At 37.2% G+C, this 19,385-nt stretch overlaps 1 protein-coding gene across 1 annotated transcript; it reads right to left on the bottom strand.

Moving 5' to 3' along the window:
* Positions 1-124: 124 nt before the first annotated feature.
* PRIM1 (DNA primase subunit 1) lies at positions 125-19,083 on the bottom strand. Its single transcript, XM_058557878.1, has 13 exons — positions 18,935-19,083; positions 18,122-18,279; positions 13,840-13,946; positions 13,695-13,768; positions 12,791-12,927; positions 12,063-12,121; positions 11,235-11,344; positions 10,364-10,455; positions 10,052-10,193; positions 8,401-8,470; positions 7,874-7,965; positions 2,780-2,878; positions 125-1,260 (listed from the first exon to the last, which is right to left on the bottom strand). The coding sequence occupies exons 1-13, from the start codon at positions 19,035-19,037 to the stop codon at positions 1,241-1,243; spliced, it is 1,263 nt and encodes a 420-aa protein (XP_058413861.1). The 5' UTR covers positions 19,038-19,083; the 3' UTR covers positions 125-1,240.
* Positions 19,084-19,385: the final 302 nt, after the last annotated feature.

The raw sequence follows: 19,385 nt of genomic DNA, 5'->3' as shown, positions 1-19,385 counted from the left end.
TTTTGAGTTCTTAAGATGGACTAAGGAGTCTTTAGTAATTTTGTATTCAGGAGTTTTAATTGACCCACTGTTTTCTGAACCTGAAGACTGAATAATACATAATAAACAGAAGCTCAAATAAAGAGGAATTTCACACAATAGTCTTTAATATTTTTTCTTAAAAAATTAGAAAAGAGAAAGAAATGCAAGGCATTTCAGTATGTTGACTGCATGACAGTCTGTTTTATATAAACCAAAAGATAAAAGAAAAAGGCTGTGGCTATAGAGAAAAGGATGTTAAAGGAAATGCGAAGGAAGGAAAATTTTCATAAATCACAGAATCACCAATCTGATAGCCTGCTTCTCAGAAGACAGAATGTAAACACCAGAATAACTGTTTTGTTTAGACTGGTTGTAAAACCAGGCAAAGAAATCTGACACTTCCGAATCTACCACACAAAATCAAATATGGAAAAAATGAAACCTTTAAAATTAAAATATCTGGATATGCACAAAGTCCAAGTGTTTTGACAAGTACAACAGGTTTTATGTTGGTGAAGTTGGTTATTTTTTCTAAGCTGCTTCTTTACAGTGTAGACTAATCTAATTGTTCTCTGAGGGAAGAAGTTAGGAGCTACAATTGCAACAGTTGTAAAAAATACTCAACTAGGTCCTAATATTGTAATCTGGTAACTCATATCTTTTGAATTGATGTTTTGGTAGGTTTAGATGCCCAGTTTAAAATGATTTTTAAAAGATGGGCAGTGAGGTGTGGCCTGACCAATAAAAATACTAGTAAGCAAAATTAGGAAGTGACTGAATACACACTCCAGATATAATTAACTTAAGTGTCTACGACTTAAGGACAAAGCTCTCCTTCACCTAGACTACTCACTCCAGAAATATGCAGGCTATATCTAGTCTTGGGCATATTATTGTTCACTTACCTCTATATAGGGCAACTGGTAGAAGTGAGTATTTATATCAGAAATCTTAGAATTATCTTTGTATAATATTAAATTTTACAAATTTATCTGCAATCCACTTATTCCTCCCATTATTGCTCCTTCCAGGAACCTGGACACTCTGCTTTGGTGGTCTCAGGAATCTTTTCAACATAATTATTTCTGGAGAAAAGGAAATTTTGCTTTGAGCATGAAGATGCGTACATGGTTCTGCCATATTTATTAAATGACTCTTGAAGTATTTGATTCTTGGTTGAAAGTAGAAGATATCCACATTAGTTTGAGGGGAGTTATCTTCAGAAGTCTTTTTGTAAATCTGAAATAAAATAGATTTTTATCAAAGGACAATAAAGCAAAACAAAGCCCATTTATTTTCACATTCTGATTTGCTTAATGCTTCCATTAAATTCACATCATGCATAAAGATTGGCTTTCACATTTGCTGAAGCCCACATTATAGGCTGAGCTAGTATAGAACAAGAATACAAAGGACTTAATATCGCCAGTTGGAATGGCAGCTTCAACTAGGCTTTCCAAGTTCAGAGTCATCATTGTTCATTCAGTAAGCACATATTTGAGTGTCTGCTATGAGTAGAGCATTATCTTAGGCACTACTCTTTAACCATCACACATTTTTTTCAAAAATGAAGTGGAAAGGGAGTTTGTATGTCTATAACATTGCCAGTTTTCTGTGGTATCTATCAATCTCTTGAATACTATCCACTGCTGATTTTTTTCTTTTGGCTTACACATATGCTCAGGTCTCTCCTATTTAAAGAACTCTTCCTTTGACACTACTTATCCTCTTAGCACCTCCTTCTAGTTCCTATATCCAAGAGGATTTTATCAGTTTCCTACTGCATCTGACCCTTAATAATCTCCTGAAACTTTCCTTTCCCCTGGCTTCTGTGACTCTTTTACTTCTATCTTTCATCTCTCCACTTCCAAATCATTACCAAGTCTCAAGGATGGCTCCAGGATATGCACTTTATGGAGATCTCCAATACTACTGTCCTAATGGTAATAGCCCACTTGGTCTCTTGGGCTCTATTCTATCCCCAGATATATTTTTGCTAGATTTACCTTTCTAGATGAAACTACAAATCATGGCACTCTCTTCCTCAAAAAGCTTTAATAGCTTCCCTGTCTCTAATGAATTAAGCCCAAACTCCCAAGACTGGAATTCAAGGCCGCCTATACTCTGGCTTCAGTCTGCTTCTTCATATTTCTATCCTGACACACATTTTTCCAGATTAGTTGTACTACTTGATGGCCTCCAGAGTGACCTGATGCTTTCCTGCCTCTATGCCTTTGCTCCTGCTGTTCCTTCAAGAATGAACCATCTGTCTTCTTTTTCCACTTTTGTACTCCTATCTCATCAAGTCTCTGCTTGTAGAAATCCTACTCATACCTCAAGGCATGGTATATTGGCACTGGGGATTAGAATTCGTTTAGCAGCTCACTGAAAAGAGTTCCAATACCACTCCTTTCATATGAAATCTCAGGTTCTCTCAATCAGATGAGATCGCTTTCTTAGCATTTTCTTAGCATCTTTATTTTGTACTAGATAGTACTTCCTAAAGGCAGGGAGGCAGGGTATGGAATTCATCTTTGTTTCCCTCATAGTACCTGACATAATAGAAGGAGTTTAATGAATATGTGTTGAATTGAATTAAGGAAGCTCAATTTTCAAAAACACTAAGGATAGTAATATAAATCAATAACTTTTTTTGGGAGGGCAAAGACTAGAGCTTTAGAATTGCTCACTTGCTGGATGCTTTAAACTACCCATACTAAAATCTAAACAGCTAAAAGGGAAAAGTGTATAGTCTTACCACTCTTCTTGAGAAGTTCTCCTTTTCGGGATTTATCCAGGTTTTCAAGAAACTGTTCAAAAACTTTTACATAAGGAGCTAGACTGGTCTTCTTATAATCTAAATTATGAAGACATGCATTATAATTAGTGTTTTGGAGCAAGAATAACATGAAAGTATAACTTTAAGTTTCTTGTAAGAATTCTCTAGAACAGTACTGTCAAATAGAAATATAATGAGAAATGTATAATTTTAAACACTCTAGTAGCCACATTAAAAAGGTGAAATTAATTTTAATAATATATTTTATTTCACCCAGTATATCTAAATTATCATTTCAACATATAATAAAAATTGAAATATTTTACATTCTTTCATACTTTGAAATCTAGTATTTTGTACTTAAAGTATGTTTCCATTTATTTATTTATTTATTTTTTAATTTTTATTTATTTATTTCTTTTTCCCCAAAGCCCCACTAGATAGTTGTATGTCATAGTTGCACATCCTTCTAGTTGCTGTATGTGGGACGCGGCCTCAGCATGGCCGGAGAAGCAGTGTATCGGTGCGCGCCCGGGATCCGAACCCAGGCCGCCAGCAGCGGATCGCACGCACTTACCCGCTAAGCCATGGGGCCGGCCCAGTATGTCTCCATTTAGATACTAGATTATCATCAGAAATACCACATGTATATTTACATTTAAATTATAAAATATACAGTTGAAAAAGTAGGCTCATATATCCAAGTTTTCCAAATATACTTAAAAGTTTTCCAATGATTGAATTGAGTGTCAGTTTTTAAATTTAAATTAATTAAAATTAAATTAAAAAAATCAGTTTCTTAGTTATACTAGCCACATTTCAAGTGCTTAATAGCCATATGTGGCTACTGTGTTAGACAGTGCTGCTCTAAAACAGCCAAAGCGCATGTACATATCTACTCTAGTAGTCAGGCTTTCTAGTACTAGACTAATATAATCTACTGCTATGTGTTAAGTCTCCTCCAACATTCTTTTCTTTAAAAATTGTGGCTTCAGTAAAAAATAGTTTTACCAACAGAGCAAAACATTAAAAATGTGAAGTCAGGGCCATGCCTTCTAAAGACGATTAGAAGTTTATAGTCACAGTGTATTAAGAACAGGTATTCTTTCATTTATAAAATAGTCTAAAAATGTACATAAAATTTTGAATGCAGAATCTTAATCATTCATTTAATTACATAGTCTATAATTAATAGCCAATAGGGGAAGAAAATCTGATTGAGAACAAGATGAGATTTGAATTTTGGGAGTTTGCTATGTCTGTTGGAATAAGAGTCCTCATAGTTCATTGAAGAGAGTGAAAAAAGAAACTATACTTTAAAAAGTTTTAGTAAATGTTATCTGACTTACTTGGGACTAGAAAAAGAATCTCAATGAAGGTATTAACGAAGAATATCTGAACTGTGGAAGTTATGAAAGTACATTATAATTTTGTCCTATATTTTTATATATGAATTTTCTTATTTATTTATTTTTTGCTGAGGAAGATGTGCCCTGAGCTAACATCCACCACCAATCTTCCTCTTTCCTATGTGAGCTGCTGCCACACCATGACCACTGACAGGTGAGTGGTGTAGGTCTGCGTCCAGGAATCGAACCTGGGCTGCTGAAGCAGAGCACGCTGAACTTAACCACTAGGTCACTGGGGCTGGCCCTATATGAATTTTCTTATAATATATTATTTATATAATAATTTATTAAATATTATAATAAATTATTAATAAATAATTTATAAACAATATAAATATAACAATATTATATATTATATATAATAAATATATTATAAATATATTTATAATTATAAATTATAAATGTATATATTATATAATAATAAAACATTATATAAATAATATTATAAATTATTTATTTATAATTATAATATATATATAATTATAATATAATTATAAATAAAAAAAACCAAAAAAAGTTTAGTTTGGGATCAACCACATAGTACTTTGAACCTTGAGTACAAGATTATAAGCTCCTTGGATGTAGGTCTATGTTTGTTTCACCACTGTGGAATATATAATAGGCACTTGATAATTATTTAAACAAATATTTACTAACTGCCTATTATACATTAAGTACTATGCTAAATTCTAAAAAAGTATAAGCCATACTACTTGGTCTCAAGTTTTTAAATGAGTTGGAAACACAAATCCTATACGTTATAGAAAACAATATATAATTAAAGGACAGAAGGCATATGGATAGTTATGAGTCCAAAGAATTGACCAATCAATGTTGAGGTGACTATGAACTGGGTCTTAGAAAAAAGATATAACTAGATAGTCAGAGAGGAGAGTGGAGAACATTCCAGGATTTGGGAAGTAGAAGGGAAGGAGCAAATGGTACTAATGTGAAAAAGGACAAAGGCTTAAAATTGCAGAAACGAAAGAGATAATAAGGAACTTATATCTCTCCTATTTCAACTTCCCACCGCCTTTAAAGCATCCCTGACTGATTGATGGCTATTAGCCTATTTATGATTACTTGAAATGATAGGCAGTTCAGTTTATTTTGGAACAGTTATATTTACTAGAAAATTTCTCCTTATAAGGAGCCAAAACTTGCTTCCTTAACATGTCTGAACAAAAGAAAAAGATGTCCATAAAGAGACATTAAATCTAAAAAACTGTATTAAAGTAATATAAGCACTTTGGTTTTTTTTTTGTTTTTTTGTGAGGAAGATCAGCCCTGAGCTGACATCTGCCATTCCTCCTCTTTTTGCTGAGGAAGACTGGCCCTGAGCTAACATCCAAGCCGATCTTCCGCCACTTTATGTGGGATGCTGCCACAGCGTGGCCTGACAAGCGGTGTGTTGGTGCATACCTGGGATCTGAACCAGGGCTGCCAGCAGCAGAGCGCACGCACTTAACCACTACGCCACGGGGCCGGCCCAGTTTTTTTTTTTTTTTTAAAGACTTTATTTATTTATTTATGAGGAAGATGGGCCCTGACCTAACATCTGATGCCAATCCCCCTCTTTTTGCTGAGGAAGACTGGCCTTGGGCTAACATCCGTGCCCATCTTCCTCCACTCTACATGGGACGCCGCCACACCATGGCTTGACAAGCAGTGCATTGGTGTAAGCCTGGGATGCGAACCTGCGAACCCCAGGCTGCCGAAGTGGAGTGCACACACTTAACCGCTGCACCAGTGCGCCAGCCCCAGCACTTTGTTAAAAAGAGTAAAATGGTACTAACAGGTTTATAACGAATGGAAAAAAGAGTAGCCCCCTGCCCTAATTCTGACCTCTCCATCCTCTTGAATGGCAACAACTTTTTTCTTTTCTAGTACCCACTTCTAACAAATGAACACTTCCACTGTTATTTAGAAACCTGAGGCCATTCTTCCTAGGTCTGTGGCTTTTTTGGGGGGAGGGATAGTAGGAAGGGGTCTGAAAGCTCTTCAGATCTTTTCTTAATTCTCAGTGTTCTGAAATTTCAAAATGATGTGCCTTGGTGTAGGTCTGTTTTCATATTATGCTGAGTCCTTTCAATCAAGGGCTCATTTCTGGGATATTTTCCTATATAATTTTGACAATTTTTTCCTCCCTGTTTTATTTGTTCTTTTTCTGAAACTCCCATCGTCAGATATTAGACCTCCTGAAACAGTCCCCTAATTGTCTTTATCTTTTTCCTCCTTAAAACAACCACAACAACAAACTTGTCTTTTTTGTACTACTTTCTGGGAAATCTCAACTTTTCTTTTCCAACCCTTCCACTGAACTTTTTTTTTTTTTCCTGAGGAAAATTTGCCCTGAGCTAACATCTGTCACCAACCTTCCTTTTTTTTTGCTTGAGGAAGACTCCCCCTGAGCTAATATCTGTTGTCAGCCTTCCTCTGTGGATTTTGTATGTGGGTCACTGCCACAGCATGGCCACTGATGAGTGGTGGAGGTCTGCGCTTGGGAACCAAACCTGGGCTGCCAAAGCGGAGCGTGCCAAACTTAACCACTAGGCCACGGAGCTGGCCCCTCCATTGAATGTTTTCTTCTAATGATTATGTTTTTGATTTTTAAGACCTCTTTCTTGTTCTCTGAGTGTTTCTTTTTCATAGCATTATGATCTTGCTTCATGAATGCACTATCTTCTTTTATTCTCTGAGGATATTAGTTTTTTTAAAAAAGATTTTCTTTGTTCCTTGCATTGTCTCTTTTCCGTGAGTTCTTTTTTCCAGTTTATTCTGATTTTTCATGTTGGAGACTTTTTCAGATATTTTAAACAGAATACTTGTAATCACTCTACAAACATTAATAGTGGAATGTACTATGTTTAGGTATTACGTTAGAGCTGGAATAGATGAAGTGATATTTGAGCTTGGGTTTTGAAAGGAGGCTAGCAACATTTGACCTAAAAAGGTCAATCAGACATCACTGGTCTGCACTGTCCACTACAGTAGTCACTAGCCACATGTGGCTATTTAAATTAAAATTAAATGAAATTAAAAATCTAGTCTCTCACATTTCAAGTGCTTAAAAGCCACATGTGGCTAATGACTGTATATTGGGCAATGCATAACATTTCCATCTTCACAGAAAGTGCTATTGGACTCTATTGCTATTGAGCGTATCTTGGGTATCAGTATAAGATTTGACTTCCATTAGCAGGAAGATTTATAAATTCCCCAGCTCCTTCAAATTCTTGAATATACAGTTCAATTCTAGGTTAGACATATATTTACCATAACACTCATCTGGATACATCAAAAACAAAGAACAAAAGTACTGCATACTTAGTGATTGTTAAATAAATAGCTGTTGAATCTAGGACTGCGAGATTCAAACAACTATCAACACCCATTGACCACTTAATCTTACAATAGAGATCCTGGCATATAGATGTTGCTTAGTAAATATTTGTTGACTCAAATTAGATTCATCAGCACCATTTGGGAAATTGATGAAGAAAGGACAGAAATGATGCTATAACATTATTTGTTACTGAGCTGGCTTCAGGATAAACATCGATACATTCTGGGCTGAATCCAAGGAGAATTAATTACTGGTGTGACAGAAGGATGTCTATATAAAAAGCTTCTGTTAAAGTGACATTTCAATATATTAACCTACCTCTGGTTCTATGTTTGATATCAGATTCAGCTTCGTTCTCCTCTTTTTCCTCTTCATTAGTGGAAATGGCATCCAATTCATGGCAGATAGAGCTACAAATAATAGAATAAGAGAATTTTAAAGCTGGTTCTTGGTCAACATTACCCAGTGTATGATAGCATGTGAATCCTACAAGATTTTCTGTGAAAAAATTATGTGGCCAACTAAATTTGGGATATTCTAAAAACCATAATCTCTTCTTGGAGTTTTCCACACACATTAGCATATTAAAGACCGGGGAATCTTGCAGTAAAGAACTTTTAATCTGTTTAAGTCAGCATTTCCCAAACTTATTTGAACTTAAAATCTTTTTCTTTCATAACAACAGCTGAAAAACTTGTGTTCTGTGGAACTCACTAGGAAATGCTGCTCTCCCAGGGCATCATCATATAGCCTCAGAACAGCTGGAAGGGATCTAATCCCATCTACTTCTAATTCAGAACAACAATCACAAACTAAAAAGGAGTGATCAGTGATCTGGAACATACCTTATGGTTGGAACAGCAAATGGATCAAACTGATCCACTTTCCGTAAATCAATAGGCACAGAAATGCGACCTGCAAGAACCAAAAGCTATAAACTGATGATTGTGGAATATAAATCATTATAGGCTGTCTCCTACAAGTTATTTTTGGCTAAAATTTTAATCTAAGGCTTAGAAAAAGGGTTATACTTATCTGTTAAAAACAATATTTAGAAATATAAATTAAAAATACTTTCACATTAGCTGTGCCTTTTATTTCTCTTAAAAAAAATCAAAAAATAGGCGTGAAAGACTTGAACTATTATCTAGTTGCTCTTTACTTTTATTTCTATCCCCATCTTCCTAATATCATCCTGTATTTAAGTACAGAACAATCTCAAATTTAGTGAGTTCTGAAAATGGAATAAAATTGATGGAAATAGTTTAATTATCTTGGCTTATTTGCTGAGATCAAAACAGACACCTGTATGTTGTGCATCTTTAGAAAGCATTTTGGAAATAAAATAGACAACATCATACTACCCTTTTACAATATCCACACCTGGGATACTACATAAAATTCATCACATCTCAAAAATGAGATAATGACTATAAAGATTATAAGTAAAATAATTAAGGGAACTGGGAGTTGCTGTTTGTAGACAGAGTAAAAAGACTACAGCTACTTAATGGGAAAAGGAAATAATCAAAATGTATATACTTATGAATGAACATAATTATTTACTCAAACCTTGAATATCAGAATAAGAGGATACCCACTGAAGCTTTAGAATTAAGCTTAAAATAAATATTAAGAAATATTAAGCTTATTACCAAAAGAAGCTAAAAACACATAGTTGACAGGTCTGAAAAGGGGCTATATAAATGTACAGGCTATGGAGTCATTGTAGATTATTAAAGGAAACTACGCAATTTGGAAGAACTGAATGTGTGACACTTTTCTAAGCACTTTACATTTCAGATCTTCACAATAACCCATTGAAGTAGGTATTATTATTATCTCCATTTTACAGATGAGAAAACCAAGGCACAGAGAGTAGTTTGCTTAAAATCCCACAATGAGTGGCAGAGTTGGACTGTTGACACTACAAAGGACAACTATATACTTCTTTATTATGTCTCTTGGTTGGATGGAGCAAAGTTTATGCCAATATAGCCACTTTTATATTTATTTTAAAGTCAGTTTCAGTCCATCAAATCTTATGTAAGAGAAATGTGAAAGTGGAAAGCTAAAACTATTGAAAAAGAACTGAGGGAGGCAGCATAGTGGAAAAGCACAGAACTTTGAGTTTTAAGAACTGAACTCTGTTCACAATTTGTTTTAAGACTGTGGACGAGTCACTTTAACCTCCTAGGCCACTGTTTTCTCTTCTGTACAATGAGAGCTGTTGTCCTATGATTTCTAAGTTTCTCTCCAACTCTAATTCTAACACTGAACCTCAGAAACCCAACCAAGAATTATTTACATGGTGGAAAGTCATCCGGTAGCTACTAATCAACAATTAAAAAATAAGTTAATTTAGGTATTAGCTGACAGAAACATTCTTCAGCCTTTAATATGTCAGCCATCATATGTATTCACCCCAGTGACATGCTTGCTAAAACAAAAAATAACTTTCATTTTTTAGTTTTCCTTCCTGTCTTTACATAGTACCTGTTTTTGGATGAACACTGAAAGGGCTCTTCAGTAAATGATTGATTCCTTTGCTAACATTGATATCCAGCCGTGGAAAACAGTACTGGAGCATGATCTCCCACTCAAGCCAGGGTCCACATTTGTCATTTTTGATGTTATTCTAAAAGCAGATGCAAGTTCAGCATGAGGATCAGTAGGAACTTTTGAGGATTTCTTTAAAAGTATTTAAAAAATGATCTTCAACCATCTTTAACTTACTCAGCAAAACAAATAGAATTTAGTTAAGAATTGCATCATTATATGTGTAATACAGATTTCAATGGAATATACCTGACATCTGCTGCTGGCTTTCTTCAATTCCTCCCAACGCTGAAGTGAATTGTGATGCTTTTGGAAGCTTTGTTGAAGTTCACCATGAATTGGTGATGGGCCATTAAGGAACATGCTCTTTTTTTTTTTCGAGGGAGATTGGCCCTGCTCTGACATCTCTTGCCAATCTTCCCCTTTTTCTTTTCCTCCCCAAAACCCCAGTACATAGTTGTATATCATAGTTGTAGAGTTGGAACTCTTCTATGTGGAACGCCGCCTCAGCATGGCTTGCTGAGCAGTGAGTAGGTCTGCGCCCGGGATCCGAACCGGTGAACCCTGGGCTGCTGAAGCAGAATGCATGAACTTGACCACTATGCCACAGGGCTGGCCCCAGGAACACGCTCATTTAGGGCACATCAGTGAACAACTTATTTTCAGTATGTATTACCACAAGGATATCTAAAGTTTATATAGAAAGTAATTATTGTTTTCTAAAATGCAAATATTAAATTTAAATACATATCCTTAAAAAATTCCCCTGTAAAAATATAGTAGTGATATGACAGAAAGAATGCCAAAATAACTATACACTTTAATGTAAAACCTTTCCCTGGTCTGCACATATTTTGATGAAATGATTTATCATTCTTTAAATAGCCATTAATTCTAGGAGGATCAACTTCCAAAATGTGGAAATTTATTTATGAAATGGCCTCATTTCTTATTGTATTCCAGACTGGAAATACAAAAATGCAGAAATACAGGAGATGTTTTACATAAAAAACATTAAACTTATAAGAATAAGTATATGAGAATATGCAAGCAGAACACACTTATAATATCATAGATCAATATAAGTAGTTCACATAGAAATGGTCTTCAGAAAGGATATTTTCAGGAACAAGGGCTAAAATCTTATCCCAGTTTTCTTTATTTTCAAGAATATCTTGACCCACCAAGGCATATCCTTCGAAGTATTTTTTTATTATGTTTATAGATTTCCTGTAGGAATAACAATAACAATAAGTCCCAACAGTATTAGCAACACATATGTCACATAGCTTTTGTTGCCATTTGGGAGGCTAGAGCTTATTTTCACTGAATTTCTAGAACTTAACTAGGTAAAATGGGAATAATACCCCTTCACAGCATTATGAGAGTTAAATGAGACACTCTAAGGGGAAAGAACCTAACATAGTACCTGGCTTAGAACAGACATTCAAGAAATGTTTACTTCTTAAACTCCACAACTTAGAAGGTTAATATCATCATAAATATGTAACAAGGGTAGAAAGCAACCAAAGCAGGACAACGTAATAATGCATCAGTAGAATAAGGGATGCAGCCTACAGATTCTACTCTGAATTGCTCGCTTTACTATCTCAACAATTATATAGTGCTTAGCAATTTGCAAAGAGACTTCACATCTACTGTTTCATTCAATCTTTGCCATTTGGAGAGATCTCTCCAAATCTCACTTTCCTCATCTGTAAGTGGAGATACCAGCATGGTTCTCATTTAGTTGTTGTGAAGACCAATGAGAACATTTGTAAAGTACCTATTATGAATACTGCAGCATAAAATAGACACTCAATTAACTCTAGCTATTATTTTTGTAAAATGCTACCCCAGCAGAGAAAATTGATAACAAGGTAATTCTGAAAGCATGTAAAGGTAAATCAGACACAACTTAAACTGCGTGGAGTCTTTTCCAACAGACCTGACAAAAGGATGAACATTTTCACTTAGGTGAACTTTCTTTTTAACATCTTGACCACCCTGAAAAATAAACCATCAAAAAAGAATTTCATGTATGTTATGGAACATAAATGGAAATAATTTAAAAATTTCTTTAGGGGCCTGCCAGGTGGCGCAAGTGGTTAAGTGAGCGTGCTCCACTGCAGCGGCCCGGGGGTCGCCGGTTTGGATCCCCGGCGTGCACCGACGCACCGCTTGGCAAGCCATGCTGTGGCGGCGTCCCATATAAAGTGGAGGAAGATGGGCGCGGATGCTAGCCCAGGGCCAGTCTTCCTCAGCAAAAAAAGAGGAGGATTGGCAGATGTTAGCACAGGGCTGATCTCCTCACAAAAAAAAAAAAAAAAAACTTCTTTAACGCATTCTAAAGTTACTGATTCTGTCAAAGTATAGAAGCTTGGATGCTATTTTATATAGTCTCAATACCTGTAACTTTCTGGGTTAACTTTACCTGACATAATTGAACGAGAAAGTAAACTAATCTTCCTTTTGCTACAAAAGGAGGATACTTACAGCAAAATATGAAATATGTTAAAAAATTTAGCTACTATGATTTTAATTGATCTACTGGTAAGATCATCTACTCTGGAATGTGGATGCTATAAAAGATAGTTTAATTTTGTTACTAAACATACCAGGCTTGGTAATATCTAGCAAACAAAGAGATGTAAATTATCATTAAGAAGATCTTACCTTTACAAGACTCAAATACTCAACTATCCCAGAACGTACTGCGGAGGATAATTTTCTAACTGATTCATCACAGACCCAACAATGAACACCTCTCCTTCCAGAATATACCCAGAGTCGATGCTTAAATCCAAAGTCCTCTGAGGAGGGGAGAAATAATAGGTTTTAAAACAAATCTATAAAATCCTGGTGCTTGCTTACTTCCTCAGCTTCATTTTTTACCTCTTATCCACAGGTAGCACCTTAACTATATTAAATTATTTGTAGTTTCCTGTACCTATCCTGATCTCTCCGCCAAGAATTTCTTCATGCCCCAGCATTTCCATTTCTCTCCCTGACCAACTGCCATTTATCCTTAAAGAACCAGTCTAGGGATATTTAAAGAGTCAATAAATGTAGTGTGTAGAATAGTGCCTGGCACATAATAAGCCCCCTGTGTAAGAGTTAGCTATTATTATTATCATTTTCATCCTTATCATGATCTCTTCTAGGAAGCCTTTTCTGATCCAATCTCTTCCTATTCCTGTATACACCCTGCTGTTCTATATCCCCATAGCACCCTGTGCATAACACAAATGTAATCTTCAATCTTATTTGTCTCCTTAGACTGCATAACCTACTTGAAGTAAGAATTGTTATCTTTCATATTTCTCTCATCTAGGATAGTACCCACACACAGAGTTGCTCAATAGATGACTGCACTGGGAAAAAGCTCACTGGTTTGATCAACAGCTTTATTAGAGTTTCAATTACAACTTTATTCTAATCTTTTATTTTCCTATCATATGCTGCATGGAATCATGTTGGACATTTATGAGATTTGATTATAAAATGGTATTGATGGACTAATATTCACAGGAAAACAGATTCTTGCATTTGACCCCACTCAGACACTGCCAATACTTGCCCTTTAATGCTCGGTCGATGATGCGTATGGCCATGGTCATGAGGGTCCAGCACTTAGAACATATGTCTGCAGAACTGGAGCAGAATCATCATTACTCACTGTCAGTACTATCACCCACCCTACCAGCCAGGCATGTGGTGCTCACCTACAACATCTCCTCACATCGTCGTAGTCTGTCATGTCAATGTCAAACACCAGTTCTTTTTCCTGAGCCTGGAAAGCTCCCAGCTTCACTGTATTGTGTTGATTGGGCTACAAAGTACAAAACATCAGTTTCTATAAGAGTTTCCCTATATGCTATTTTCTACCCACATGGAAAAAGTGGCCAAAGAGAAGTGAAGAAACCAAATAATTCAAGTTAAAGTTCATTAATTTGGATCCTATATATCCACCAGAATTGATGTAACTTTCATCTACTTAAAACAGGGTTTGATAAATACATATTACCATAAATATTTTTTTCCAGTTCTACTGAGTCATAACTGACATACAACATTGTATAATTAAATATTTGTTGGTCAATAGAAATCATAATAAAGCTTTTTTCAGTTTCTGATAAGGAAAAGTACATACAAATAATTAATGCCCTATTGCAAGGTGTTTTAAGGACCTTTAATTGTTACTGGACATGTGAGTAACGAAAATATATTTTAAATTTTTCAATAATTCAAAAAAGTCTCCCCAATTAATTTGAACTGAGCCTGTAGCCTCCTTTGAGGCTATGGACTACCAGGTAAAGAAGGTGGACTGAATACAGATACTTATTTTGCTCCTTCCAAACCTGCACAAAAATGCTAGTAAAGGTTTTTTTTTTTTTTTCAAGAAAGGCGTAAGCCTTTTAAAAAAGAACCAGCGAGGAGACACTACCACCACGGTTTTTATAAGGAGACCCATAAAAGCTGAATCTTGAGCTTTCAGTAAGGAAAGATAAGAAACAACCCAATTTACACCTCAAAAACCCCAAAAGGCCCAGGAATAGGTGACAATGGGTATCTCTGGAGAGAGTGAGTGTGTGTGACGGTAAGCTGAGATTAAAAACTGGAGGAGTGGTTAAAAATCTATTTATGAAGTAGTTAGTTCCCCAGATTCCTACACTTACTCTGCAGAGCTAGGTGACTGCACTTCCATTTCCCTGGCAAAGACACCTGAATTATTGTCTGGAGAACATAAAACAGAGGGTGTCTGGGCTGGGGGTGGGGGCAACAGGCACAGTTGAAGAAGGTTGTATTGTACTGATATTCAGGGGATTATAGACGTTTACATGGGGAATGTTGAGACCCAGACCTCTCCCCCAACTTCTGTACCTTTCCACTGCCACCCCAGGCAGGAGACCAGAAGACTCCTCTCTGAAGAATCTGACCAGCTGTGTCAGACACTGTTACACGCTCTAGGAATAGACCAGTGAACAAAACAAAGATCTCTATGCTAGTGGAGTTTTCATTCTAGCAAAGATCCAGAGAAACTGACATCAGAGCTTCTCCTCAATAAAACAGCCCAGCCAGATCACCCTGTAGTAAAGAAATCTCAGTCATGTGTACAGAGCTTCCAATCAGCTTTTTAATACTCTATTCCTAAATATAAGCAACAAGCAAGAGATTACCAGACATATGAGGAAAGCCTCTAATATGAAAGAGAGGGGAAAAAACAGGAAAAAAAAAATTAGAGAAAACAGACTGTGCAACAAAAGAAAACTTAAAAACCTATCACTGATATCCTCAGATATAAGACATATCAATGAAAAAAGCACAGGGACTCTAAAAAGAGTTCTCGGAAATTAAAATATAACACCAGAAATGAAAATCTCTAAGGAAATTCCCCAGAAAGTAGAGCAAAAGGACAAAGGAATAGAAAATAAGAGGGAAAAAAAATAGAATTAGAGGGCCAGTCCAAGATGTATAACATCTGATTTTAGGATTTCTAGAGACCAGAGAAAATAGGTAGGAAAAATTATATTAAAAAAAAAAAAAATTTCCCAGAATTGAAGGATACAAATTCATGCTCATAAGGACCCATATCTAGCACAACATATGAAAAAAGATACACACTAATGCACATCATTGTGAAATTTTAAAACATTAGGGACAGAGGGGAAAGACAGAAAATCTGAAGAGCTTCCAGGTCCAATACAGTGGAACAAGAATCAGAATGGCATTAATCTTCTTAACAGCAACATTGGAAACTAGAAGATAATGTAGCAATGTCTTCAAAATTCTGAGGGAAATTGATTTACAAACTCAACCATTAGTTAAGCATAAAGGTAGAATGAAGACATTTTCCAGATACAGAAGTCAAGGATTGTCTTCCAGTCACCTTTCCTCAGGAAGCTCCTGGAGGATGTGCTCCACCAAAACAAGGGAGTAAACCAAAAAGAGAAGATAGGATCTGGACAACAGGGGATCCAACATAGGAGAGAGGTGAAAGGAAACCAGAGTGATTACAAGATGATATTTATCCATCAGGCTTAGAGAGCAATCAATATAGGTTAGAGGTCAGAAGGCTGCAGGAGAAATTTCTTTAGGATGAAATTGACAAACTACCTGATAGGTCTGAATACATTGGGAGTTTTAAACAATTTGCAAAGAGTTTGGAGTTGAATTAGTGATCTAACCCTAATTTTTTTTTTTTTTTGTGAGGAGGACCAGCCCTGAGCTAACATCTGTCACCAATCCTCCTCTTTTTTGCTGAGGAAGACTGGCCCTGGGCTAACATCCCTGCCCATCTTCCTCCACTTTATATGGGAAGCTGCCACAGCATGGCTCAACAAGCAGTGCATCAGTGCATGCCCGGGATCCGAACTGGCAAATCCTGGGTCGCTGCAGCAGAGTGCGTGCACTTAACCGCTTGCACCACTGGGCCGGCCCCTGACCCTAATTTTTAATCTAACAAACATATAGGAGCACGTGGGAACGAGAAGGTTGTATGTGTGGTGAGGGTAGCAAGTGAGGTGAAAGAAAGCTAAATCCTTATCTGCCAGAGTGGAAAGTCAACAGATAATGCTTGAAATGGAAAAACGGAAGAAATATAAACATGTTATTTAGAAACAAGGAGGTGAATACTTTATTCAGCTAAAAGAAAGTGGTTGCCTCTGGGGAGCAGAAAATAGGAGGAGTAGTAGGAGACATCTGTTTTTAAAAAAAAAAAAAAAAGGTCTACAGATGCCTGTCTCGGCCCAATAAAAAAATACTTTTCCTCCTTCAGTGTTAGGGAGATGGAATAGAGTGACAGACACCCTGACCCTTCTATAGAGACTTCAGTTTTAATCTCCACCTGTAAAGAAGAGTAAACTTCTTCAAAATATTTTTCCTGCCTGCCTTTTCTTATCGCTTCTCCTCTTCCTCTAGGATTTAGAGTTAGAAAACCTGGGTTCAGGTCCCAGCTGTATCATTTAGAAATTGTGTGACCTAGGGCAAATTATTTAAGTTCTCCAGGCTTGTTTTCTCCTTTGTAAAAAGAATAGTAAGGATTGATATGAAAAACAAGATATACAACGTATGAAAAAGCCCCATACAAAAGCTATTATCCCATGTGTATATTTCCCCCCGACATGTGTATTTTTAAGGAAAGGAAGAAGGACAACTTTGGTATGTTCCTTCATTCAACAAATATTTACAGTGTACTCTCCCAGGCACTATTCTAGGCACTCAGAATATATCAGTGGCAGCGGGTAGGAGGGGTGGCAGGTTGCAGCGGGCCTCAGTGAGTAAGGACTTGAAGGAGGTGAGGGAATGAACCAAGAAGATATCTGGGGAAATGGATTCTAGGCAATGGAAACTGCTTGAGCAAGGGCCAGTGTGGCAGAGGTGGAATGAGTGAGGGAGAGAGAGGGGCTTTTACTCTGAGTGAAAAGGGGAGCCACTTCGGAGAATGGTCTTGAGCAGAGGAAATTACAGAATCTGACCTGTTTTAAAAGGATCACTCTGGCTGCTGTGTTGAGAATAGACTCTCAAGTTTACAGGAGCAAATTGTTAGGAAGTTTTTAGAGTAATTCAGATGAGAGATGATAGTAGTAGCACTGGTAGGATTCTAGATATTATTATGGTAGAGCGAAAGAGATTTTCTAATGGAACAGATACAGGAGTGTGAGAGAAAGAGAGGAATCAAGTGTAACTCCAATGCTGGGAGAGAATGTAATTCTCTTTTAATTCCCTCCCTTAAACCATGCTGACTTCCTCATTTAGTCTTTTGCCAGATACTCAATTTTTTTGTCCTAGTGAGAATACAACCAATTCACTTCCAAATGATTTCCAGTCAGTAATGTAGATTATCACAGAACAAAAAATATTACAATCCACTTGCAAAAACAGTTAAATAAAGCGTAGCTCTTCAACTAGAATAAACTCTAAAAATTTTATCTCAAAACGCTGGGGGCACCAATCCATTCTTGGTTTAAAAAACAAAACAAGATATATAAAAAACCGATTTCTTACTCTGTGGGAATATACTGCGCCTATATCAATCTTGTATGGATTCATTTTCTGCATCTCCTTTTCCAGATCACTCTGGTTGTTGAAGGACTGGTAGCGAATGTAAATATCATCTTTCAATGTGAATGAAAATTCACGGTGTTGAAAGTAATTCTTTACCACTGCAAAATAAATGTATATTTTAAAGTTAATTTGGTACTTTATTCAGCTCAGAGCATTATAACATTAACCAATGAGAAGATATTTTTAATGAGCTCCCTGTGCCCAGCACTGCGCTAAACATGCAAAAAAAAAAAAAAAGACAAGACCTAGTCCCTAATTTGAAGGGGCTTACCATCCCGCATCTGATAGGGAGAAGTAAAAATGAGGAAAAAGATGCAGAAATATTTTAAATATGTAATGCCACCTCTCTCTCCTCGGTGGGCACTAATAAATTCAACTGCGAAGAGTTAAGTACCTCTCCTCTCCCGGGAGATGCCCCAGTCCCTGATGCAGATCATCACGCTCACGCCCCACTGACCCCCCGGCTCAGGCCCGCGGCAGGTAAATGGGGCGCCGAACGTGAGTCCGACCACGTAGTGGGAGGAGCAGCGGCTGTGCTTTTCACTGTGTGGCCGTAAGCTGGTCATCACAGCCTCTCTCGGCCTATTCACACCTCAGAGGTGGTAGGGAGGGCTCGAGATAACTCCCGAAGGTACCCGGCACACTGCCTGGCGCACAGCAGGCACTTCATATTGTCATTCCCAGGTACCGGTCCGGAACCTCCTCCCCCTCTCCTCCCGACCCTCTACCCACCCCGCTCCCCGCCTCCATCACCTCCGCCATAGTTGAGCCAGCGATAGTACTGGGCGTAGGGAAAGAGCCTCCGGTAATAAAGCTTAAGCAGCTCGGGCAGCTCGGCGGGGTCAAACGTCTCCATGGAGCGCGGAACTCAACCCAGGCAAGATTACAGCAAGAATTGGCGGGAACCGTATAGCCTGAGCCTCCGCCACTGCGCAGGCGCGTCGTGGCCGCGACCCGCGTCTGCAGAGGCAGCTGGGAATTGTAGTTCCCACTTGGAGGTTGGCCCGGGCGCTGGAGGCGGTGCCGCGGGTCTCCGCCCACCTGCTCAGATAGTGCTAGGTCCACTGCTCAGGTGGGCAGAAGGAGGCTTCAGCCACTGCAAGAAGAAGATATTCTGCGGAAAGGTGAGTCCTTGAGCGTATTGACTTAGGTTATTAAGGTGAAGTAAAAAAGACGTTTTCTGCTAACTTTATGAATGTTTTAT

This window comes from Diceros bicornis, chromosome 17, assembly GCF_020826845.1.
Source record: "Diceros bicornis minor isolate mBicDic1 chromosome 17, mDicBic1.mat.cur, whole genome shotgun sequence".
Classification (NCBI taxonomy): Eukaryota; Metazoa; Chordata; class Mammalia; order Perissodactyla; family Rhinocerotidae; genus Diceros; species Diceros bicornis.
This window is presented reverse-complemented; position numbering and strand designations above follow the sequence as displayed.